The sequence below is a fragment of the Anneissia japonica genome, unplaced genomic scaffold (assembly GCF_011630105.1).
Source record: "Anneissia japonica isolate Jap-2015-1 unplaced genomic scaffold, ASM1163010v1 scaffold1891_len642697_cov171, whole genome shotgun sequence".
Classification (NCBI taxonomy): domain Eukaryota; kingdom Metazoa; phylum Echinodermata; class Crinoidea; order Comatulida; family Comatulidae; genus Anneissia; species Anneissia japonica.
This window is the reverse complement of record NW_022700553.1, coordinates 417,943-445,489: the sequence shown is the minus strand read 5'-3', so window position 1 is coordinate 445,489 and position 27,547 is coordinate 417,943. Positions and strand designations below refer to the sequence as shown.

Below are 27,547 nucleotides of genomic sequence, written 5' to 3'. Positions count from 1 at the left end.
TGATCTGCGGTCAAATGCACCTTACCTGGAATTACCTAATGTTACCTTATGGTCATTTATAGAACTAATAATTAAGTTTTAAAGATATGTCAGTAGAAAGAGCTCTAAATACTATGGCTTTGCTTAGAGGCATTCAGTCATTGACTGATTGGGTAACATTGTAATAAATGAGTGTCTCATTAGTTGTGATCAGGGAATTGTTCCCTGGTTGTGATGTTATGTAAACAGACAAGATTAGCTAGTACCGGTTTACCAAGTCAGACATGAAGAGACCCTTAGGGAAGCAGAAAGTTGGAGTATGAGCTGCTCCATGGTTTGAGTGCTTTGATCTTCATGTAATAGCACTATTTAATTGCTGTAATGTACTGTATGTATGTGCATATGTTTTAAACCGTGCATTCAAATAAGTTTTACACGCACTATGAGATTTTTAAAACTAACGCTGTTAAAGTTAATCAGGTCGTGGTGGCGCTCTTGCTCCATTTGACAGCATACTCAGAGTTAAATGCGCATTTCCGTCTGACACATTCTTTCTTTTTCATTTTTAATGTCAAATTCATCCGGGATAGTTTTTTTTTTTTAAAGAATTTTCTATGTTCATATAGTTTAATGAAACATAATCATATTGAAAGGAAAGCGTTTTGGTTCAGTAATTTTACAAGCTCATGTCTTGTTTTCCTTTCATCTACCAATTCACAAGGGATGACAATGTCTTATGACTTTATAACTTCAGAAAAGATCTGCTTATCATTCTATAATTTAAGGTAGGATGAACTAGTAAATTAATTGGGAAATTACAAAATATTTTCTATTATGACAATTAATCTGTTGGATAAACATTTATTTTCCTTTTATATTATTATTTTTTATACGCAGTTTTTCACATTTAACATTAACACCATTTTACTGTATAGAAACTATATTAATGGCTTAAAATGTCTCATTTTGAGGTCTACTGTAAATCAATTAATATACTGTAATAATAATAATAATAATAATAATAATAATAATAATAATAATAATAATAATAATAATAATAATAAAATTTATTTATAAACGTGTGGCCCAGACTCAGCCAATGGCTGTTCTTCCCTGGGGCTGTGTTAAAATACAATTTCAAACTTTAAAAGAGCACACAAAAAATTAAACAAGAAACAAGATAAATATTCTACAGCAAAAATAAAGAAAATTAAAATAAGGTACTAAATGTATTGAAATGTTAATCAATAAAAAAAAAAGTTTCTAGTTATTCACAACAATAATTTTATTCATCAAATAATGAATATAAATACTTTAAATTAGGTACGGAAGGCTATGTCACGTCAAGCCAAGTTTACCAAGAATTAACATCTCAACGAGATGTGATTGACAGATAAACTGACTAATCAGCGAGGGTCATTTAGTCACGTGATCAAAAACTTTTTCTTGGACATTTTAATTTCCTTAGACAGCTGGTTTAAAAGCGAAACATACGTGAGCCTAGGTCTAGATGTCTATGCTTGGTTATAGATACCCAGATTTACACGAGCAGTGCGCATCAGCATCAGTGACTTGGCCTTTGCTGACAACAAGGTTGAATAAATGCGGCTTTTCCCTCTTCCTTTGGGAGCGAAATACAGAGGCTTTTACAACAATTTCCCCGCCATAATCCATGAAATAGATTAACACTATGAATATATGATTCATTTGCATACCGCCTACCCTGAATTCTCTTTCTTAAAGAAGGTTGATAGCAAAGAAAATCTTCGCCAACTCGGTAAGTCTAGCCGCCATTGTCTAAGGTTTTCGTGACTTTGTGGGCAGGGCTTCGCGTCCTTGTCGACATGTCAATTGTATTTCTGAACGTGCAAAACTATTTTATAACATTGCATGAGGTAGTCCCTTTTTGTATTCCGATTTTGGTTTACAAAGCATCCACTGATCGTAGACTCTTCATACTCTATACACACACTTTAAAACATAATGCTTTGATTAGCAGAATACTATATAAAAATGTTTTAAATCCTGTTAACAAGCTGATCTTTATATTGTCAAAGTAGATCAGCTAAAGGTTATCTGGGCCATTGAATCATTTCAATATAATTTAATCCTACGGCTCCACTGTTGTCTAATATTTTTTGGACTGTCTCTTATACACATCTAGATGTGTATAAGAGACAGGTCTCACAATAGAGCATACATCAGACCAAACAAACTCAAACAGCCAACCATGCAAGTTATGTTGAATGGTATGTTGTCAAGAAAACAAAAATTTACCGTCAGTTTAAATAAATCCAAATAGTTGTCACAAAACTAACAATTTTCACCAACATCACAAAATTTAAACCAAAAAATGAAAAATATAATTCCAATACAAAAGATAAGTTCAGGTGTATCCACTGAAAGTCCTCAGGGGAAATGAGTTTGTTATGACTCAACAATTAAAAACAACACTTAGCGCGACGAAAGAAAACACTAAATCTTTCAAGCAGCGCACTAGCAGACATAATAGAGTACAGAGCAGCTGTACATCGGCTAATAATATAACAGAGGGTATGACACAGTATAAAATAGGACTGCGGCATACACGACATGCTTGGACGATTTGGTGGGAAATGACAAATACAGCAAGTCCCACTCCACACATTAACCAAATCAACTCTTGTTAAATCTTTAATGATTAATCTGGGAGTGACATCATCTCACACATGACTGTAATTTAAGCCAACATTTTTGTTTTCTTTTCTGCTAAACATTAAAATTATATACAAATGCAATTTTCCAGTCAAAGGTTTTACTTGCAGTAGTAAACCAATTAATAATATCATTAATAACAAATATAAGATAAAAAAATATTGTTGCGTTGCCTTTATTAAATGAACAAAATCAGGATGGGCAGTTGGACAATTTTTACTTTTTTATTATATTCCGAGAAAATGATACATTTCAACCTCATTGGATCAGTGAAAAACTTGGATCAGAATACACACAAAGTATATTTTGGAATTTTATTCAAATAAAATTCAACAATCATTATATAAGACTTTAATTGGCTTCAAAACATCAAATATTTACGTTTTATCGCTAGGACGGTCAGGCGAAACAAAATTTGAAGCCTACTGTAACAGTGCAATATATACATATACTGTAACACTAAAATAAGATGAAGATGGTGCGACGGTGAGATGGTAATGACAATGATGGTGATGATGATTATGTGATTGAGATAATGGTGATGACAATGATGATGATGGCGATGATGACAATCTTAATGGTGATGATGACTGTGATCAAGGGCTTAGCCAGCGAGCCTTCCGGCCGTCCAAAAACTATTTATGAGGGCCACTTTTTCCATGACCTAATCAGCTTGGCCTAGCCTACCTTTAGCAAATACCACTCACCCACCCAAGATGAGTTCTCCGTCTTCCATTTTGAATGGCCTACAGTATTTCCTTCTTCTGGCTAAACCCGATTGTGATAAATGATGATGATGACAATACAAAATAATTTAGTTTTAATTGTTATTATTTAGTAACACACATATCCTATGAGATTGGTGATTAGTAGGAAAACAGACAAATATCACAAATGAATCTCACCTTCTTGATCATCAAATCTTGAAACTGCATCTCTGAGTTTGTTTGAAATTTGAAACCTAACATTCAACCCTTTCTTGTTCTGCTTTCGATTCTTTGCTAGCGGGCTATCTCGAACTTCTTTTTGCCAAGTATTAAATCGTTTAACTTGCTCTTGCCGAAATTTCTTGGCAAGTTTCAGTCGCTGTGTGCGAGGCAAGTTTTCTAATAATGACTGTTCTATCGATTCCATAGTAATTTTGTTGCTCTGCAAGATAAAACTGTTATAATGTAGTCATCTCTACCACAAATACAGTACTCAGGCAAAAAAATGCATGCTTCTAAATCTGTTATTTTTTTTAACAGGATATGGTTTGGTTTTTTTTTTTCTTTTTAAGGATAGACATCATTATGTGAATCAGTTTCTAGGAGTTGGGGAAAATGTCCCAACAAGAAATGTTTATAAAGTTTTTTTTTTTTTTTTGCTTTTAAAAGATGGAAAACATTGTAATGTCTGTAGGATTTTGAATTTTCCTTATAAAGGTAAAGAAGGAAGCCCCAAAAAAAGCGATAGGACAAGCTCCTACATACCTAAAAAGTCTCCCACATCTGGTGGGAGACTCCAGCTTTTTGACCCAATCTCAAGCCCTCCCGCCATCCACATACATTCTCCCACTTTACAACTGTCTCATTGCAAAAAATGTAGTAATTTTATATATTGGGCAAGGCACACATGTCTGTACAACTTTCAGGCCATTTTTGACTGAAAACTTCGGAAGAAATTGTCGCGATGTTTAAATTTGAGCTACTACCTGCACACTGAGTGGCCCCCTAGAGTGCACTAGAAACCATCTATGCAAAAAAATGTCCGGCATTTAGGTGGGCCCTGGACCCACGTCTACTTGAGTCCCTTCCGCGCCAAAATCTCAAGCCAGCACTTCTCTCAAATTTGGCAAGTATGTTACTGTATTGATACTATTTATATATTGTTTGTTCTGGTACATCTGTATGTACACACAAAAGCAGAATAAGTGGCTCAAGTGCACTTTGTACCAATTTTGAAGAGTAGGGGTTTCCCCGATGCTCTGGTTTAATTCGGCACTATCGTTGTGGTATGACAAAATAATAAAGCTACTAAGCACTACTGTACTACTCTATGGCTGCTATAGTGCAAGTTATGGTGCAGTCATACAGTAGAAGCCATAGAAACGTGTGGCACTTTCAATCGGAAGGCCGAGTATTTGGGACCGATGCTCATCACACTGTTCGTGTCCTTGAGCACTTTATCTGTGTTTGTCTCTCTCAACCAGAAGTATAAATGAGTACCTCGTAAGAGGTGAATGATTTTGAATGAAATTACTAATGATGATTACATGCATAAAGCCACATTTACACTAGACATGATAACGTCACGACAATATAAACGACACGATGATATGACGTTGTGTTGCTATCGTGTCTAGTGTAAATGTAGCTTAACTTGGAATACTCCCCAGGGGGAGGGGGAGGTTGCACGTGGTGCATGATAGATTCTGTATCCAGCGACAAGGGATAAAAGCACCTTTGGAAGTTTTCTGGATATGTGTGCTTTATAAATCCTATTAAATAAAAAAAATAAAATAATTTATTTAATATAAATTGCACAAATTCCATCAAAATATATTGAAATTCACATTAAAAAATATAAAAGAATATACAAATTTACAATTTAAAAATTCTGGTAAGCTATGGGAAGCTAAAAATCAAACATCATATTGAAAGTCAATCATACTGCAAATAAACAAAAATTAAATAAAAATAAATGGGTTATTCTACCTTTACAAACCACTAAGATACCACATGCATGCATGCAACACCAACTAAATATGACATAAAGCATTTAAAATAAAATTGTGATTCTATTTCAATCCTTTATTTGATCATATCAATCAGAAATTCATTTTACTTAAATTAAAAAATACAGTTATACAATATATATATATATATATATATATATATATATATAATTTTAATTTTAATTTTAATTTTAAATTGTTTTGCATTATATGGCCGTTTGCTGTTTTATGGGTGCTTCCCATTTGCCTTTCACTTATCATCCTTGGTGACTGATTTGGTCTATTACGCTAATTTCTTATGTTTTGCATGACCTAAGCTTCTCTTGGTGAATTGACATAAATAAAACATGTTGTTTGCCTTTCCCAGTCTTCTAATTACTTGCAAGTCAATATGCATAGTTATTATATAATAATTATCAGTATTAAGATATTTATAATAATTAGTGATTTAATGAATTAAATGGACTGAAAACAAATAAAAAAGGTGCTTCATACATCATGGCCAAACTTTTGTGGCAGAAACGGTCCTACACCCAATAATAAGGAACTGATGTTTTCATGTCCTTTCCTTTTTCATCTATAAGGCAAAATGTGATAAGTTATCTGGACTAAGCTAGGCTGTTGAAGTTTTCTACTCTATGCTATGCTGGGCTGTTCTTTTGTCCCACTATGGTAATTTTATAGCTCCATGTTCACGCCCTAGAAAAGAACCACATAATAAATCTTTAACAGCAGCCTAACAACAGGGGTGCAATGAAATGAATACTTACCACTAAGTTAGTTATCTACAGGTTAGACACCCATGCATACCCTGCTTTATCCTTGCGTTTGGTAGTGTAGTTGTGAGAACAATTGAAAACAGCAGTAACTCTTGAATATTATAGTTTATACGCCACCTGATAGAGAAAATGTTTAAAATATGTATTTCACCTGTTGCTGACACTGGAATTGAATAATATATTAATCTCACAAGGATCTGCTCTGTATGTATTACTAATACATCCTGATTGACAATAAATATGGTAGAGAAAATAAACATACAGCCAAATATAGACACAGTGAATGTCATCTGCCATGCATGAAAACACTGCACTTGTTAAACCCATTGGAGATCAATAAAATTGACTGAAAGTTTCACAAAACAGAATTTAATTGAATAAAATCTTCAGAAAATTTAATAGAAATTAAAGAAATATCATCTGTTGTATTAAGGTAAATACCACTGAAGTTCTACATGATATTGGATATGAACAACTTAGTAAAAATTTATATATTTGGTCAATTTCAATCTATTTTATGGTCAGAGTCATTGGGTGTATTATTGTACAAGCAATATAAAGCCTATTGGTTTGTTGCAGTGTTTAGTATGTCACGCTTGGTCGAACGTTAATAGGTGCACTGTGTAATGAGCAATTTTGCATAACAAGTGGGGGACAGTCATGTGAGTCATAAACGATTCAGACATCACCTCTCTACCTCTCACATTGAAACTCAAAGTTTGACATCATTGAGGCTTTGTCGGAAAATGATGGTTCACGGTACAATGGGTTATGACAGTTGGGGCTATAGGGTTGCAGTATTAGCCTATCGTCATCACAATGCTGCCTTGTGCTTGCCACATTAAAAGCCTTGAAACTCTGGCTATTGTAAGATTTATGTTAAACATGTTTAGAGAAAAAAAAATGTCCATTACAGTGAGTTTGCAATGAAGTAAAGCAGACAGCAACAGAAGATTTTCTCCCCAGCTTTTTGCCTAAAAGGTTTCAACTCCTCATCCCCCGGTTTAATTCACCACAACGTGGACCAAATTTTGTCACAACAAACAACTAAGTATGACCAGTTCATCACAAAAAAAAAAACCATAATCAACATCTAGTCAGGAAAAAACTCAAAATATAACCATCCTGCCACATCCCTATCTTAACGTTTTGACTCAAATTAAAATAATACTACTGGAAGTGTACAGAAAAAAGTGACAATTTACATTGCCCAACCTTACTCACCAGTCACATCCTTAAATGTTCAGCTATTTTGAACATTTAAAAAAAAAATACTGACACGTTTTACTTGGTAAGTGTTGACACACCTCAGTGTAGCCTAATGTAATGTATGTATATAAATATGCTATAATGCATAAATGAAGTCTCAATGAACTGTTTAGTTAAACAGAATTAAAAAGTTGAAAAAAACATGTATATTTTGTGACTAGTCTTAATGTATAATTCCCCTAAGCTTATAGTAACTATCTTTTATGTCCTCATCCCTTTTAACATTCTTTTGAAATGTTTTAAATTACAATTTTAATCATATATGATCCATCAGAAAACCTCAAAATTCTATTATTCATAATTCCTCCCACTATGTTCAATCAAGAACAAAGGCCAGACATACATCACAATCCATCAAAGAATTTTTGCTTAAAAAAAAGTCTGTGGATTCAATATTCTTGATGGTAGGTAGTGTGGGTAGTTTTATTTACAGCCTATTTTATTTTAATATCTCATCATGTATGGTCATACGACCTTGTATACGTTTCTGAATAAAATGTTATACAACAAGTCTAGCACACAAAATATTCACCATGAGGTCCACTGTGGATAAATAATATTATGGGTTCCTCAATTTCTCACAGGTTTTGCTACCATATTTGAAAATTAAAAGAAAATTAATGTACTATTTAATTTTAGTCTTGTTAGTTGTGGAACACATTTCATTACTTATTGAAAAAGTCTTTGATACGTGTACATGATAGCTGTAAAAGCTCAGCCAAAAGCTAAAATTAATTCTCTGACACAAAGGACTTTCGGTTGATGTTGCTTTCTAAAGGATAAAAAGACACAGGTTAGGAGGTCAAAATGATGCAGTTTATCTTTTTTTAAATTACGACACTGTACAAAATACAAAATAAGTAGTGTAGTGAGAAGTGAACCATAATAGACAATAAATGGCTTAGTCGAGACCAGCACTCTTTAAAAGTATTGGCGTGGCGCTTCCCATTGTTCCTATTGTTACCAATCTCACGTATTCCCATAGTTTGGTAGGCCTATCATAGACCCCACATCAATCTGGAAGTGTACAGAAAAAAGTGACAATTTACATTGCCCAACCTTACTCACCAGTCACATCCTTAAATGTTCAGCTATTTTGAACATTTAAAAAAAAAAAATACTGACACGTTTTACTTGGTAAGTGTTGACACACCTCAGTGTAGCCTAATGTAATGTATGTATATAAATATGCTATAATGCATAAATGAAGTCCCAATGAACTGTTTAGTTAAACAGAATTAAAAAGTTGAAAAAAACATGTATATTTTGTGACTAGTCTTAATGTATAATTCCCCTAAGCTTATAGTAACTATCTTTTATGTCCTCATCCCTTTTAACATTCTTTTGAAATGTTTTAAATTAACAATTTTAATCATATATGATCCATCAGAAAACCTCAAAATTCTATTATTCATAATTCCTCCCACTATGTTCAATCAAGAACAAAGGCCAGACATACATCACAATCCATCAAAGAATTTTTGCTTAAAAAAAACAGTATGTGGCTTCAATAATCTTGATGGTACGTGGTGTGGGTAGTTTATAATACAGCCTATTCTATTTTAATATCTCATCATGTATGGCCATACGACCTTGTATTCGTTTCTGAATAAAATGTTATACAAGTCTAGCACACAAAATATTCACCATGAGTCCACTGTGGATAAATAATATTATGGGTTCCTCAATTTCTCACAGGTTTTGCTACCATATTTGAAAATTAAAAGAAAATTAATGTACTATTTAATTTTAGTCTTATTAGTTGTGGAACATATTTCATTAATTATTGAAAAAGTCTTTGATACGTGTACATGATAGCTGTAAAAGCTCAGCCAAAAAAGCTAAAATTATGTCTCTGACACAAAGGACTTTCGGATTAGGTTGCTTTCTAAAGGATAAAAAAACACAGGTTAGGAGGTCATAATGATGCAGTTTATCTTTTTTTAAATTACGACACTGTACAAAATACAAAATAAGTAGTGTAGATAAAAGTGAACCATAATAGACCATAAATGGCTTAGTCGAGACAGCACTCATTAAAAGTATTGGCGTGGTGCTTTCCATTGTTCCTATTGTTACCAATCTCACGTATTCCCATAGTTTGATAGGCCTATCATAGACCTCACATCAATGTAAATAAACAATGCTTGTAATAATAATAATAATAATAATGTCATTTTGTTAGGCGCACGTATCCATCCCTAGTAGGGGTGGTCGCGGCGCCGTTTTCCACCTGCTGAGTGTACATGTAGCCATTTTCCGCATCATTATGTGAATTAAATTAAATAATTAAATTATTTATTTAATCATTAACATATATTTATTTGTGTCGGACCAGACAGGATGGGAAAGATAGGCAAAATAAGATGCAAATACTCTTCGGGGTCACAATCCATCACCACCCTGGCGCGATCCCGGACCTCTGCCTAGGTGGCTCGAACAAAGGAACGGGAAACACATTTGCCCTGCCACAGACGACCGGGTGCTCAGGAGTTGTAATCGAGACAGTAGCCCCAAAAAATAAATGCCGGCCTGTAAGAGACGGGGAAAAGCAGTTATTGAGTTGATTCAAAGTGAGAAATAAAAAGAAAAGATTTAAGTTCAGACTTGAATTCAGAGAGTGAAGACAAATTTTGAACGTCGAATGAGAGCTGGTTCCAGACTTTTCCAGCTGCAAATTTAAAAGCCCTTGATCCCCAGTGATTTTTGGTTCTGTATTCTGCGAGCAATGAGCGATCAGCCGAGCGGAGGCCTGATCGAGATGGCTTGTGGGGGGTCACAAGTCTGCTGATATAGACCGGTGAAATTTCATGCAAAGCCTTGAAAATGAGCATCCCTAGCTTGTATGTGATACGTTGCTTCATTGGTAGCCAATGTAATTCCCTGAGGACTGTAGTTATGAGATCGTGTTTGTGTCTTCATTGTGCTATTTATTCATTTGAACGCATATTTCTGAAAGTGTTTCATTGCACACAGACGCTTATTCACTCGAAATTAAGTACCGCAGTGCTTATTTGAGATCGGCGCTTAGCAAAAATAATCATGTTTGATGCAGCACATATTTGACAACAGCGCTTATTTGAGGATTTACGGTAGGCTCCAATTAATAGTACTAGTTAAAAGAAGGATTTTAAGTATATCTCCTCTGAAGTTAGGCTACGTACCATCACACCGACTAGATTGACTATTAAATGCCTCAAGTACAGTCAGTATGTTTAATTTTATATAAATTTCCAGCATATGGATGAACCTTCCAGCTCAATGTCTAGTCAGTGAGCTGATCAATAAGGGCCCCTGATCTACTGAATTTTCTTATCTTTTTTGGAAAATTATTATATATATATATTTTTTTTACAATACAGTACAAAAAAACCTTTATTATTCCACAATGGGGAAACCTTGTTTGGACATTTCACAGTAAAATATCACAACACATTAAAAATTTTCATGGTGATCCATTTCCAAATCTCACTACTGTTCTAGCAATCAGTCTGCAGGTAATAAAATAAGGGCTGAACTTCGCACAGGTTTTGCGTAAAACTGGGTCTTTTAAAATACATGTATTATACAGTAAAATACAATCATGCACATACTTCGTAGTAGTACATTTTGCACACAAATTTGAGTTAGTTTTCGATGCATCTCAAGTAGTGCAAATACTCAATGTGGCTGCATGTTGCCACGTCTGTCTACATTCCAACCCTCCCAAATTTTCATTCCATCTGCCGTTCTCCCGAATAAGTGGCTTTTTGGTACCAATTTAAATCGAGTACTTCTGTGTCAACTTTTACTTTGTGCGCGGACTTTATCAACAATGTCAGTGACATGTCTGAAAGATCAGAATCCATACATGACTGTGGACGATGACTGTGGTCCATACTAACTTGAAGTCAAATAGTTGGAGCCTGGTGAAATGTTTGTGGTGGTATTTACTTTAGGCCTAGTATATTAACAATACAATATTTATAATCTATTTATGATTAGGCCTACCTAGCCTGGATCTAGGGCGTACGCCCTACGCCTAGCGGCTAATATTATTTTATTTTATTAGACCTACTGTAGGCCTAGACCAGCTATACCAACCAGGCGTTATTTTTTCCACCAGTGGCCGTCGCCAAAACAAAAAAAGGGCTGCCTAGGTAGGCCAGGCCTATAATCTAGGCCTAGTACGTCAAACATCAACCCTAGTAGTAGAGATCTACTATTCTAGGGCCTATTACTTGGCCTAGGCCCTCCACGGCCCTAAGCTTGCCTACTAGGCTAGGCCTTGGCTTTAGGCCTATACCCTAGACTAGAGGCTAGCCTAGTCCTCTTCAACCAGCAGGCCCCTCATCTACCATACATAGGCCTAGGGCCTATGGCTAGCTAAAATAACAGTACATATTAGTACTTTTTGCTATTGCAATTACTTCAGTATAGCCTTAAATAAAAGTAGGTTTACATCCATCACTGAAAACGATCAGTCTAGCTAGACGTAGGATGTAATAATACAGTAAAAACAAAATTGAAAGCCGCGCACTTTTGAGAAAACTTTATGCAAGGAATAGCCTCTTGAGGGCGGTCTTTATATTTTGCGTACAGTAATGGCGGCTGCCATTGCTCGAAACGTGTTGCATAGGAAAAACAATTTGATACCTTTTGTTAGGGTAACAGCACTATCAAATAATATTTGCGAACAAGGTATGTAGTCTGTAGAAGTCGAATTTTGTATTTTACTTAATCACCAATCACTTTCTTTAGTGTAGCCTATTTACTTAGCCTACTACGCTAGCTAGGTAGGCCTAGGCTACCGACCGTGGGATTGGTGAACCGTGAGGAGCCTAGTTAGTAGTTTAGTAGGCCGCGGCGTAGGCCTAGTGGTAGTACAATAGTAAGTAGGTGAGGGAGGTCGAGGGGTGTTTGTTGGCAAAATTTTTCCGTTCTTTTTAGTTTCTGTCAGTGTGCTAGGCCTGAAAATTTCTATTGAATGTATGTGTAGGACTAGGACCGTTTCGGCTGCGATATTGTATGGAACAAATTTTGTCATCAGCCTGCTTATTAGGCCTATACCTCCTTTGCTTGGAGAGTGCTGTGACTAGAGGAATTATATAAATTGTAGTAAATTGCCATTTTCTGCCTTGTGTCCATCTATCGTGATCAAGCCTCGGTTCAGTCAATCAGTCTCGGTCAAGTCCTAAATTTATTAACTTATTTTGACTACCTTTCACACTGGCTTCACATTTTATTTAAAAATTGATATTTGTACTCCTGAAAATGTAACATATTTCATGACAATGTGTTTCATAAGTTTTGTTTCATTTGATTCGTGTTCCTGATTATGTATATATTATTGTGTGAAGAACCAATAAATCAAATCAAAGTAAAAAATCAGAATGCCACACATTTATTTATACAACATACGAGACTTTACAGTATACAAAAAAAGTACCTCTCATTTTTTGTATACATAGATTTATTTTTCCACTATATTCACAGCTGTCAGACAATAGTTAATTGAATCTTAACTTTGTTTTAAACTCACAGGGTTGAACTTTCGTATGTCTTATTATGTTTACTAATTTTTCTTCTTTTTATTTTGGTTTATTTACCTCCTTATGTCTGAATTTAGTGTCTGCAAAGATAAGTAACTTCAAAGTTACATCATCTTCAAAGTCTGCATGGATTCCAAGCAAATGCACGCTCACACTGACTGTGAGAAGCAGGACATTCTCAACTCATTCATTAGGAAATGACAAGATTCAGCAAGAAGAACAACATGCTTTTAAAGAACTTGGTGAGGGCAGTAGTGATGGAGAGTTTTGTAGCGATGAAGAGTTGTGTAGTCCTCAGACATTTGAGCCAGTGAGCCCTGATAAAGGAACACAAGAGCTGCTTCTAATTAAACCACCGGAGCAACCAGAGAATCCACGTTGTGTCCGAGTTGCGATTATCGGCACCCCAAATGCTGGCAAGTCGACTCTTGTTAACACACTACTTGGTAGAAGGGTAGGTGCACAGATTTACCTTAATGAAAAAGTATACCGCAAAACCTTGAATGAGCCTTGGGGTTCTTTTTTTGCAAACTTTTTGAAATGGGATTTTTTTTTTAGATGGTCTTCTTTTTGAGGCTACTTTTGTAGTAGTAAAGAGGAGGATTCTTTTCAAAATAAATATTGTAAATTTTAGGAAAATTACTGCTATAAAACAATAGATAGGGCCACTCTACCATCAGTCTGTATCTTGGAGTGTATCAACCAGCATTAGATCACCTAATCTAATGTATGAACCAAGCATGCTTTTTTATTTATTTTGTTTCTTTGAAATTCATGTAGAGTGTATGTACTGTACTATCTAGAAAAGAAGCCCATGGGCATCTTTTCCAGATGGGCTTCTTTTCAAGGCTACTGTTGCAAAACAAATAGGGGGCTTTATTTCAAGGTTTTATGGTATCCCTTCAAAAGACAACATAAACACAAGATGCTCTATGTATTAGTCTCATTATGAGGCTTAGGGAGTGGAGTTGTTTTGGTTGTGAAAAATATCCTGTTACCCTGGCAGGAATACATCGATTCGAAATATACCAATATATTACAACCATGTATTCAGTGTACAATGGGCTTCTTTTCAAGGCTATTGTTGCAAAACAAAGAGGGGGGCTTCATTTCAAGGTTTTATGGTATCCCTTCAAAAGACAACATAAACACAAGATGCCCTACATACTTCTAAAGTCTTATTATGAGGCTTAGGGGGCACAATGTACAAACATTTATATTTAAATAAATTTGTAAAGGAATGATTACCGTTGGTTTGATTGCATCATCTTTGCAGATATGTGCAGTGTCCAAGAAAGTTCACACAACTCGGCGTCAGGCAACAGCTGTTTTTTCAGAAAATGACACTCAAGTTGTAAGTCTTTCTTTCTTTCTTTTATTAATAAAAAATAGTAAATACTGTTTTATCCACTACTGAATTGGATTAGCAATTTCTTTTATTCAAACTACACCAAGGATCACCCACGAAAATCTAAGACTTATTTCCAGTGAGGTCTTGCTGGTGGATTTGGAAATACACTGAAAGACAATACTTTAACTTTTTAGGAAGATGTACTGTGCAGTGGATGACCCAGCAAGTGGAAATAGAGGGCCCAGAAAATAAATTTCAGATTTCTTCTGCCCTACCATGTTGTGGATGACATACAACATTTTATGTTTGACACTTTTAGATGGCCGGAAATTGCACTCTCAGACTTAAATTTGAATGCAATTTTTGTTTATTACCTTTTTTTTTATATTTTCAAAAAATTAAGGGGCACCTGGTCCAGCTGGACCCCCTTGAATTCCCCTAAGCTCTGTAGTTTGCACATGGGCCATACAGCTCACAGGACAAACATCCTCAACGTCTCCTCCAAAAGGCAATACGCTATTGAAACAAGGAGAGCAGTGAATACAATTGACCAGGTTGAGTGCACATAGAGTGGCTACCATCAGTTTAGCTGACTGAGCTAAGCTACTATTTATAGCCCATTTTTTTTTAACTTATTTTGACAATTTTATATCTTTATAGTTTTTAATTAAGGAATGTTATCGATAATTTTCTAATTCAAATATCATAATATTTTGAGTTTTTTTTTTATGTAATAGATAATACTTGACACTCCAGGAATGGTGACTAAGGATTCAGCAAGGCGGTATGACTTCTTAAATTAAAAAGTATTTAATTTATATATTGATGTATATCTCTTCATGTGGAACAATTCTTATATAGCAGTTGTTACTATATATCAATAATATATAAATATTTGTTGTATTTTTTATGTTTTATTCTCACTATAGCCATTCTCTGCCAAGGGAGCTCGTAATATCACCGAAGTCTTCATTAGAATTGGCTGACTTGAGTAAGTATGTAATTGTACATGTAATTGATACAATTTACAATACAATTTTAATCTGATTACCATGTTGGAAAACATTTTCATTGAATAGACCAAAAGGGACTTCATGAATTGTTATACATATTTTTCTGTAATACAAATTTAAACTATAGAAACCATAATTTTCAGCTTTTATGTTTTCTTTTTGGAATATTTATCTAACTTTGTAGAAAAACTTATTTTCTGTATATTTCTATAAATTGTATTGAATTGTATCAGTCCCACCTATAAATATGGTTCAGTAAATAAATTAACAAAAACTAAATAAACAAATAAACCTTTAAATGAATCCATTTGTTTTCAAGAAACATTTTGTGTTTTTATTTCCTTTTGTTTAAAAACCAGGTGTAAAATATTACATAGATGCAACATTTTAGATGCAACTTTAGTTGTTCTCTTAAAACCGGAAGACCATTTATTACATACCATATATTCTTGCTTATAAGGTGGTTCACGTATAAGACAACCCACAAGCTTAAAAAGATTTTTGGAGGATTTTTGTATGTAAGGCGTATAAGACGGGCACCTGTTTCATCATCGGAATTCCTACTATTTGCTGCTTTTTATAGTCTTGATACTGCATCCAGCTTTCTAAAAACGGAGCTGTATGTTGGGCTAATCTTCCAAGTAATGCCATTTTATGAACTTTTAAATGTTCATCAAAATCTTATTTCTCAGCATTAATTACATTCATTCATACTAACAGTTAGTAGCTCCATTTCAGTAGAAAATTTGCATGTTGCCGACGATCCACACATAAGAGAAACATGATTTAAAAATCAAATTTGCATGTGTTGGGCATGTAAGACGACCCCCTGTTTTTCAATCTTTATTTGCTATTTTAAGCGTTGTTTTATAAGCAAGAATATATTGCCGCCAAGTACAAATGACTTTCATATTCTCTTTGTTAAATTCATGAGTTTCTGTTTCCTTTGTTGTAGTTGTTGTGATTGTTGATGTGGCTGATAAGTGGACCTGTAGGAAGATCAGCACCGACATATTGATGGAGTTGAACAATTTTCAAGAGACACCTTGCATCCTGGTACTTAATAAAGTAAGTTCTTATCAACCAATCACCAAGCAGGCTGGAATCATATGACTTTGTAAAATTTGTTGTCATTTTTATCATCACCATTTATATTATCATCGTCTTTATCATCATCATCATCATAAATTTTCAAGAATTTTTTCTGGTTCTCATGAAGGTTCAATTTTCAATTTAATTCAATGTATTCACACAATGCATTGACAAGTAATGATACATGATAAAAGCGTACATTGGAAGGCAATACATTTATGTCTGGTGATACCAATAGGAATTTTAGATGCTTTAAGTCTGGTACCCCCAGCTAACATATAAATAACCAAGGTAAGTTCTTATCAACCAATCACCAAGCAGGCAAGAATAATATGACTGTAAAAGGTGTTGTTGTCATCTTTATCATCACCATCTATATTATCATCGTCTTTATCATCATCATCATAATCAATTTTCAAGAAACACCTTGCATCCTGGTACTTAATAAGGTAAGTTCCTATCAACCAATCACCAAGCAGACAAGGATCATGTAAAGGTTTTGTTGTCATCTTCATTATCATCATCTATGTTATCATCATCTCTATCATCATCATCATTATCATAATCATTGTCTTTATGAAGATGATGATAATCATCATTGTCATCTCTGGTCATCAACATCTTTATTATTTATTTTTATTCATTATTATTATCACCATCATCAGCCAAACATTGTTTACTTCTTGACTTAAGATTTAGCATGACAGTTCTTTATCATCATCATCCTCATCAGCCATAATGGCTCTTTATAATCATTTCTGTCACTGCTACATTATAACTGACTGACGAAGTCCTCTGTATTAAATCTGTATAGATTTAAGTATTGAATTTAATTTTTCAAAATGTTTAGCACCATACAAAAGTGTATGTGTTTAATTATAGTGTATACAAATTTTAATAATAATTTTAGGATATATTCTTTTTCTTTATCAGGTAGATATTTTGAAGAACAAACAGAGTCTAGTTGAGCTGACAGCCTTATTAACAGAGGGTGTAGTTGATCACAAGCCAATTGAGATGAGTGGAACACTAACCAAGAAACTACTCAAGAATAAGGGATTTCGGAGCAAGTACCTACAGTACAAAAATGTTTCTGCATGTCGCAGAGAAAAGAATAAGGTTGCAGGAGAAGATGACATACTGATGTCAATGACAGAGAAGGAACCAGAGATGGCTGCTAGTCCTTGTGAGCCTGACAGACTTTTAAAATCTCATCCGGAATCACAAATTAACTCGAAAGACTTCACAGAGGAAGTGTCTGGTACCAGAGAAGACATTCATATGCATTCTGATAATTATTTATTAGATACACCAGATGTTCCTGAAGAAAATCACAGATTTCAATTTCCACAAAGGACAAGTTCCCAAAAGTTGGATATCTTAAATAAATATATTAAAAATTTGGATTCAGTATCAAAATTTTATAGCTTAAAGGAGTCCAATAATACAGAAGAAAAGGACAAACAGGTGGAAGCGAACAGGAGGCACCGAGAGTTGTTAAAGGAATTCAGTCAACGTCATGGTTGGCATCTCTTTAAAAAGGTGTTTATGGTATCTGCTAAAAGTGGTGACGGTGTTCAGGAATTAAAGGTCTGTATATAATTTAATCATAATATTTTAAGCGGTAACTTTAAAGAGAAATACTATCTGTAATGGTAACAAACCAGTGAGCATCTAGGATTACAGTAACATTTTTATTTATCATGCAAGCAAACACACAGCTTATGTACTTACAATATACTGATCATGTCACTATAGCAATCGATGACCACTACAACATCTGTTTGATTAAATTACGGAAAGCCTGCTAAAGAAAAAATGATTGACTATATTATAACAATTAGTATAGTCATATCCATACACTAGAGGAAATTATTGTACTTATAACTAACTTAGGTTAGATTAGTACTGGCCTTCAGCCAAATTTTAATTCACTAATCTAAACTTTGAATAATCTATTTCTATTATGATAAATCACTATACTAATTGCTTAATTGTGATATATTAATAATAATTGTAATAATAGTGACGACAACAATGATAATAAATTATAGTAATATTCATGTTATTAATATTAGTAATAATTATGTGTAGAAGGCACTATAACAATCATGTACATCATTTTTATTATAATAAAATTGATTGTGGTTTTGAGTTGATGGAGAATAATATAGATTCTGCTTTTTCCTCAGGATTTTCTTATGGAAAGTGCCAAGCCAGAGGAATGGGAATATCACAAGATAGTTGTCACAGATCTATCACCAATGGAAATCCTTGAGGAAGCTGTTAGAGAACAACTTTTGGAATGCCTTCCACAGGAAATTCCTTACAATATCACTCAGGTAATTGTGGGAAAATGACGTATAAAAGTATGCCTACAAAATTATATATTATTGGAGTTGATTTATTGATTTCCGCCTATTGAAAAATTAGCATACGTTCCCTGGTATATTGTGTGAATGCGCATCCGTGTGAGATGATCATGTGTCCGGTGTAATGTCAGAAAAACAGACACAGATGCCTGTAATACCGAAAAATTTGCACATTGACCTGCTCATGATAACAGGCCACGGCTTATTACAACAGGGGAAATTCAGGGGCAGGTGAAGCTACGTGGGCTAGGGGGCTCCCAAAAACAGAGAGAAAAAATTGATATTAGGAAAAAACAAATAGAGGGAGCACACCACTCAAAAACAAGCTAATTTTCTATTTAAGTGTCATGTTCCAGTGTCTATGGTCAAGCATGTCTCAACAAAAATCTCAAACACCGTACCCTTACACAGTGCTTTGCACGTCTCATGGCCCCTTCTCACATTGTTCTCTGGATCCGCCCCTGTATAGTGTCGCTTGTACTGACTTTGTATCAGTTTTAGCAACAGTGATTTCATTCAGCGGTAAGGGGCGCTACCACTGATCTCAGTTGCTAAATTCTCGTGGAAATGTTTGGACGACCTCCTTCACTTCCACTGGTAAACATGAATCTCACAGAAAATAGTATAAATTATGTGTAGCTGGGGCGTTGCCTGCTCCTGCGCTGATTACCAGCAGCAACATTTAAGATGTAGACCCAATGACCAGGGAAAAGAAGTGCTTTGTATCTACAAAGAAATGGTGCTATATAAATGATATAAATAATAATAATAATAATAAAAATAATATATAAAGCTACCATTATTAATACATTATTTAACCAGATCTCATGGAAGTGGCTTTCATCATGTGACCCATGGAAGTAGGTTAATTTTAAACAAGGTTAGACTTTTTAGGATTCCTAGGACCCTGCACATTGAAGCAAACATCCTAAAATCTTCTTTACCTCATTTACTACCTTAATTATTTGAAGCTTTTCGCTTGATTTTTACTACAGCAAAATGAATTCTGGGATTATGATGAGAATGGTACGCTGGTCATCAATCAGAGGCTTGTCTGCTTCAAGAAATCTCATTATGTGAGTAATTTTTTATTTCATTATCTTAATGGGAGGGGAGACTCCTCTGTGTGCCAGTTTTAACAAAAAAACAAATTGGATTATGAATACAAAATGTTAAAATATTTTCTACCACCATCAACTGCACACATATTTGTGGGTATCTGTTAACCCTCTGGATACCGGATTCTTTTGTAGTGCAAACCCTTGAATACCGGATTCTTTTGCAGTGTAACTAGGTTTTTTGCATTTTTTGAGTATACATTGTTCTGGTGGATTTTTGGGAACTTTCTGTAAATTATACAGAAAAATGTTTCAAAAACAAAGAAAGCAATCGCTTCATCAGCTGTGTACACATCTTGTGCGGCCATTTCGGAAAATTTTCGAAATTAATAACGATTTCAAATTGATATTTCTAAACATTTTTATATAAGCGCATGTGAGTTCTTCACAGATTTCGAAAGAAGAAAGCTTCACGCATACGTGTTCAAAATTTCTGACATATTGGAGCTAAAATAAAAACAGAAGAGCGATTTGAAAACCACCTATTTTTTAGTCACTAAATTTCGATTGCAGTCGAAAATGGGAATTCTCGGATTGAGGTCAATTTCGACTATAGTCGAAGACGGTATCTAGAGGGTTAAGCTTCCTCCCCTTCCTATTGCCACACCCTCGTGCCAGTTCCCCTCACTTTGGACTAAACTCGTGTGCCCTCCCCCCTTCTTTCAAATATCCTGAATCTACCCCTCACCTCAATCGCAGAGGTTTCGTGTTAATCGCTGTTTGTTGGTCACTTGTCAGAAGTTCTGTTTAAAAAAGCTTTCTTAACAATTATACTATAATTATATTTTGCTCTGCATGGTGATACCCATTGGCACTGACATCGGGGAAACAATTGATGATATGGTTGGTAAAACTTTAAAACAGATATTGGTTATCTTCCAGGGGTTTCTAGCTTGTTCCCGGAGTGTGGGATGCCTTCCCTATATCCGAGAGACTCCCATGACTTGCAAGAGACTTGGAACCCCTGAAATGTCAAAGGTTACAGTCATAACAATGATGTAAGGAATTAAAATATTTTATTCCGAATTTTTTTTACAGAATGCAGTTTTGCGGAAGATACGTACAATTGCTAAACAGAGCGAGCAAGATATAATGAACGCATTCCATTGTGATGTCTTGCTGATAATAAAAGTCAAGTTATCAAAGTGATTTGAAGATGTAACTAATGTCGGAAAATATATCTTTATTATATAACATGCCAAAGGAAATATTATATATAGAAGGGATGTTCATGTAGAAGTCGTTGGTGAGATTAGCACATGTCACGGTATTTGTATCTATGTGAGCAACCCTTCTACAAAAATATTGCACCGGGATGTAGTTGAAGCTACCACACAGCATACCTAGTGGAATTGACCAATAAAATGTTGTTATTACCTAATTAATATTTATGAGGTATGGTAAAGTTAAACACCTTGACCGATAATATACATAATGGTAGTGTGGCGCAAAACTTCATACAAAAAGGTAAGGATAGGCAGTTAGATTTTTATTAAATTTCACTGTATTAAATACTTTTCTAACATCTAATATACTTATTGTGTTGTAAAGAGGCAAAGACCCTTGGAATGCAGTGAGATATTTGTCGTCTTGCACCCCACAAGGATTACACTGTGGATCCCACTATGGGTATGGCTGCCCACTCCATTACAAATAATAAATATATACCCGTATATTCTCGCATTTAAGGCGATCAGTGTATAAGATGACCCCCCGTGTTTGAGAAGATTTTTGGACGATTTTTATATGTCAGGCTTATAAGGCGACCTCCCTATTTCACCGTTGAAAATCATACTTTTTGCTGCTCTTTATGGTCTTGATACTGCATCTAGCTGGATTGGATTTATTCGGTGTAAACACCAAGGATAGCCCACGAAAGTCTAGAAGAAGACTTACAGTATTTCCAGTGGGGTCCTTCTGTTGGTGATTGGGCAGTACACTGGGAGACAATCCCCTACTCTTTTCCGAAGAGTGTACTGCATTCTTTAACATGCACATGGGCCATAGAATCACACGGGACCGGCTTAAACGTCTCATCCGAAAGATGGTGCGCTACTGTAACTTGTATTTCAGCCCTCTAGCTGAAACACAAGGAGAGGCAGCGATGGGAATCGAACCAGGGACCTAGAGATCACCACGGTTCAGCACACACACAGTGTGCTACCACCAGATTAGCTGACTGAGCTAAGCTGCTCTCTAAAACTGGCTAAAAATGCAGCCAGATGTAGGTTGATCTTACACATAATACCATTTTATGGGCTTTTAAATGTTCATCTAAACCTTATTTCCCCGCATTAAAAATTGTATTGATTCAAACTAACAGTTAGTAGCTTCATTTCAGTAGTAAATTTGCTTGTTACGAATGATCCGCAGATAAGACAAACGAACATGATTTAAAAATAAAAAATATATATTATGTTTCGCATATAACATGACCCCATATTTTTCAATCGTAATTTGGTATTTTATACGCAAGAATATTGTATGTACAGTTGAACAATTATCTTTTTTCTTTAGTTGAATATCCTTCTCCTCTTATTGTCATTTCATTTCCATACATTATCTCAACTTGTTTCACCTTAACCATTAAACATAATTAACACAATTAATACCTTTCTAGAATTTTACCTGAATGCAATTACAGTAGCTTTTCCTTTAGTTTAAATCTCTATATAAATTGTTTAACTTTTTTATGTGAATTTTCATTTCAATACATTTACAGTATTACAAGAGAGAGACTTTAGATATTGATCGAATATCTCAAATCTAGAGTATGATTTGCTTCGGTCAAATATTTTCATAATGGCGAGTGCTTTTTTGGAGAAAATAGAAATGTATGTGACTAAACTTCTGCGTGAATAATGAAACGAGAAGCAGAACCTGCAAGCTGGAAAGGGAATGTCCTCTCGCTACTGAAGTTTTTTCAAGTCACTAGACACTCTCTAAAAGGACAGTCCAATGAGTTCTTTTTGGGAAATAGTCAAGCATTTCGATACTTGGAGTATGCATTATACTATCTTATCTGAGAATTATCAGTGGACCTTTAGTCTAGCGACCCTTTAGAAAAGTTTTGGTAATCCAAATTTTTGTCAGGACGCATTTGAGAACAAGGGATACATTATTAAAGATGATCATATCTTTTATTTTTAGAAGAAGGTATTGTTCCCATCAGGATTCTAACCCTTTCCATTACCGGTCGGATGCTAACGTCTAATTTCAACTCCACAAACCTTATACGTTTATTGCTAGAGGTTAATAATAAATGTGGAACACCGAGGTGGCAGGGAGAAGATTTGAGATTAGTTTTATATTTGTATCTACAATGGTTCGAACCTCTATAAAGGGACAACTTTTGGCAGTGGCGTAACTACCGCAGGTTCATTGAACATGGGCCCCCGATCTATAAGGGCCCTCCCCCCTTATTAAAAAATCTAATAAAGCAATGCATAAATAACAATCGGGATTGATAGTATTTATCTTTATGTAATACTGCACATTAATAATTTGTAATTGTTAAAAATAGTCACTTAAACATGACTAGGCCCCTATGCCTGTTGTAAAAATTGTCAATCGAACACTAGATGGAAATCACAGTGAATTTTTTATTTTTGTGATTATTGTTATTAATAATAATATAGTTTTGTAACAATTAATAATATTATCATTATCATTGGTATTGTTATTGTTTATTATAACCACAATCTTGTGTTAATAACAATAATATCACTTATATATACTGTACCATGAATATATTGATGTATGCATATCTATGCGTGCTTATGATATGTTATTTACAATTTAATAACACAATAATAAATTTAATAACCGGTTGCTAAAAGTTTTGCTTATTGTTTGTGTGTGTGTGTGTGTGATGTTTATTTTATTTATAATAATTGTAATTAATAATAATATTATGATTATTATTGTCGTTATCTCTTTGATTTGATCTATTAATGTGTTTTGTTGCCGCTGCATCGGCGAAATGTGTTTCAATGTGTGTTTTTTTGGAAATGAAATAAAAGAAAACAGAAAAAAAAGAGAGATTGGTCTATAATTGCTAGGGCTTTACCTTTGTATATGGGGTTACTGATTGAGACTTTCCAATCGTTTAGAACCATACCATTCATAATGATTTATTTATAATGGAACATAACTAGAGATTTCGCGATATAGCGTGATGCAAATTTATAGAATCGAAATTATGAAATCAAGGTTACTATTTTTAGATAAGCATCCCAGATTTCTTTTTTCAATATCGCCAGTTACAAGTGTCGTAAAATTTACTGTGAATGAAATTTTGGGTTTCCATTCTGCTGTGTCTTCTTTAATTGCGTTTGAAGTGTCTGTTCCTATATATTACTAAAATAATCGCTAAAACGTTCACAATCAAGACTTGGATGAGTATTGTTTGAATTTTTGTTTATTCTTTTCATCCTACAAACTTTTGGGAGCATGTTTATTTTTGTTATTCGTGCATTTGTTTCTAAGTGAACAAATTGAGGGGTTTTGTCGGATAAAACAAGTCATACATGCGGTAATCTATGAAATCAGGTGTGATACATTTCTTTTTATTTAGCTTAAGTAAATAAAACTAATATATACAAGATAGTTGTTGACATTTTTCATTATGGTTAATCTGATAAAAACATCAATTCAATAAATATCAAATATCGTCAAGGTGCTTTTTCTTTTGGTCATATGAAGTAGAAATGCTTATTATTATGGCCAGTCTAACCAATACCCGGCTCTTCAAAGATGCCTATATACAAATTAAAAATAAAAATAATCCAAAGATTTATTGTCAAAATATTATAAAATGACTCTTGCTCCAAAACCAATCCATTGGTGGTACATATCTTGTTTACATCGTTAATAAATTTGCATGCGCGAAGGGCCCCGACAGTTTTACAGTACTCTTGAACCACTGGGCCCCTCACAACCTAGCTCGCCACTGGCTTTGGGACCTGATGAGTCGTTGGTGCACCTCTATTAGCCCTAATATAATCGTCGGTGCAGCTCCATTTATATACTGGCATCAGTGGGAGGAACAAAACTGAACTGAACTGTCTCCTTAATTACGGGCTTCCCTGAATAGGGGATTGGCCGAGTGTTAAATGATTAATTGATTGATTGATTGACTTTATTTGATATTCCACACGTAGTAAAATTATAGTAAAATACAAGTTCAATAAATTATTATGAAAAGTATGTATCAGGACCCATTAAGTCGGCATTACAGCAGGCCGACTTATTTCCAAGTGGAATCCAGACCATTAAAATCAGAAAGTAAATAGTTTCAATTAAAAAGGTAAATTCCTATTCAGGAAAGTTATCAAAATATATAAACAAACATAAGGCCAACAACAAAGATAGATACATGGCAATAAAACATTGATTTGTTAAGTTTTTAGTTGTTCATTACTTATATTTAGTTTAAGTTTTATTTTTAAAGTTGCGTTACTTTTAATGGGTTTAAGTGAGTTGGGAAGGTAGTTGCTGAATTGTTAACTCCGTATACACTTTCCCTCATTTTGTGACCGAAAAAGTCACCTTAATAGGGTTGTGTCCCGGAGGAGGGGTTGTACTGTATCTCTGAAGGTTGTTTTTGAATTTGTGTGCCTGTATCAAAAGTGATTCAAAAGAAAATTGAATTGACTGTTATGTATGAGCTCTTCCGTATTTGGCACACGGATTGAATTATTGTATAAGGATTCATGCCCATCTCCTTCCTTAACAGATCACCAGACTGTAAATTTAATTGTTTGGGTACTCCAACACACATGAACAGCATTAAATTAAAGGAAAGATTACAGTTTACAATTAAAAAAAAATAATAGAGAAAAAAATATATAGTTTACGATCTGAGAGTGCCAATTGATTCCAGCCATATTCACATTGGCAACAAACCAAACATGGTGGGCCGAGGTGGATGGACCCTGAATCTGTGAAAATCTACTGATTACACAACCAAAAAACGATTAGAAGAAATGAATGCTGGATGATGGCTGCTACAGCTATAGAAAATGCTGACTCACTTTTTAACGGGATCCAGACAAAATTCGGAGCTAAAATAGAAACAACATTGACAATGCAAGTAAAGGGTTAAACAGTTATAAGGCGTGAATGTCAAATTTTAAAAAAGTAAAAACATTTAGAAAGTTAACAATTGTAAATATTAAAAATTTAAAAGGCCTATACCGTATTAAAAAACAAAAACGTATAAACTCAGTATAAAAAAAAGTATAAGCTCAGTTCAGTATAGTTTTGCCTTCCCTTTTAGAGAAAAAAAATATGTCATCCTTGGCGTCATCAGTCAAAAATAAGTTATAACGTCATATTTTTGGCAGCATTAAAAACTTGGTTTCCGGTTTACGTTTTTCTTTTTGTTCTGGCTATTATAAAAACAGCCGATGCTGGCCATAGTTATCAGCATACCTGTAAAAGGGAATACAATTGGTCCGGACGTCGCCGATGATCACCCCCACCCTGCCCGTGCATCTGCTCAGCGCAGCCTATGAGATATTCACTGTCTCTCAAGAGCTAAACAATATTCCAAAAATTCAAAGCTAAAATGAAACAGCATTGACAATACAAGTAAAGGGGTTAAACAGTTATAAGGTGTGAATGTCAAATTTTAAAAAGTAAAACCATTTAGAAAGTTAACAATTGTAAATATTAAAAATTAAAAAGTATACCGTAGTCAAAAAACAAAAATCCTTGGACTACCTTGGATCGCGCAGCTCAGTTATGTTTTGCCTTCCCTTTTAGAGAAAAAAAAATATATATACGTCATCCTTGGCGTCATCAATCAAATAAGTTATAACGTCATATTTTTGGCAGCATTAAAAACTTGGTTTCCGGTTTATACGTTTTTCTTTTTGTTCTGGCTATTATAAAAACAGTCGATGCTGGCCATGTTATTATCAACATCTGTATAAAAGGGAATACAATTCAGAGGTCCGGACGTCGCCGATGATCACCCCCACCCAGCCCGTGGATCTGCTCAGCATAGCTTATGAGAGATTCACTGTCTCTCAAGAGCTAAACAATATTCCATAAGTGAATTGCTTAAGTTAATTTATATATTTAAGTAAGTTATTAACATACAATTAAAAACTTGAATGTGAAGAAAATGCAATTCCCCATTAATAGACGGACAAATAAATAGACCTAATAATACCTGTTGCTGTAATCTTTTTTTAGTTGGTATTGTAGAAAAACGCCTACCGGTACATCAGTGATAACTTTTTCGATACGGTTATTCTGGTTCGGAAGTTCATAACTTAGGCCTACTTTCAAATAACTTATTAAACTTTTTTTTAATTGACTTTTTTAGGTAGGCCTAGGGTATTTTCTGATTTTTCTTTTCCGGGCTGATGTTTAAGAGTGACAATACATCGCTGCTTCCCTGAACTTTAATTGATCTACAAGAAGAACTTCCGAATTTCCGAAATTTGAAATGCTTTTCGATGTTTGTCATTTAATTGTATGTCTTGCTGGGCCTGGGGGATAACAAATGCCAGTGGTGGAAGGGGTGGGGCAGCCGTCCACCCTCCCCCACCCACTAAATTTAAAAAAAAATTATTTAACAATGGAGAATACATTCAAAAATTGTTGTCTGATATGCAATTTC

General features: G+C 34.5%; 2 protein-coding genes across 2 annotated transcripts in view; one reads left to right on the top strand and one right to left on the bottom strand.

The window, feature by feature from the left end:
* LOC117103371 (unconventional myosin-XVI-like) overlaps positions 1-6,470 on the bottom strand; it is a 61,661-nt gene extending 55,191 nt beyond the window's left edge. The window contains exons 1-2 of the mRNA XM_033243917.1: positions 6,160-6,470; positions 3,579-3,822 (exon numbers count right to left, since the gene is read on the bottom strand). Coding sequence (XP_033099808.1) covers positions 3,579-3,807 — 229 coding nt within the window. The 5' untranslated portion in view covers positions 3,808-3,822; positions 6,160-6,470. The remainder of the gene's footprint in view (positions 1-3,578; positions 3,823-6,159) is intronic.
* A 5,508-nt stretch (positions 6,471-11,978) lies between these two features.
* Positions 11,979-21,824, top strand: LOC117103357 (GTPase Era, mitochondrial-like). Its single transcript, XM_033243898.1, has 10 exons — positions 11,979-12,117; positions 13,046-13,422; positions 14,245-14,322; positions 15,057-15,103; positions 15,249-15,310; positions 16,288-16,400; positions 17,358-18,014; positions 18,617-18,766; positions 19,792-19,872; positions 20,953-21,824. The coding sequence occupies exons 1-10, from the start codon at positions 12,021-12,023 to the stop codon at positions 21,061-21,063; spliced, it is 1,773 nt and encodes a 590-aa protein (XP_033099789.1). The 5' UTR covers positions 11,979-12,020; the 3' UTR covers positions 21,064-21,824.
* Positions 21,825-27,547: the final 5,723 nt, after the last annotated feature.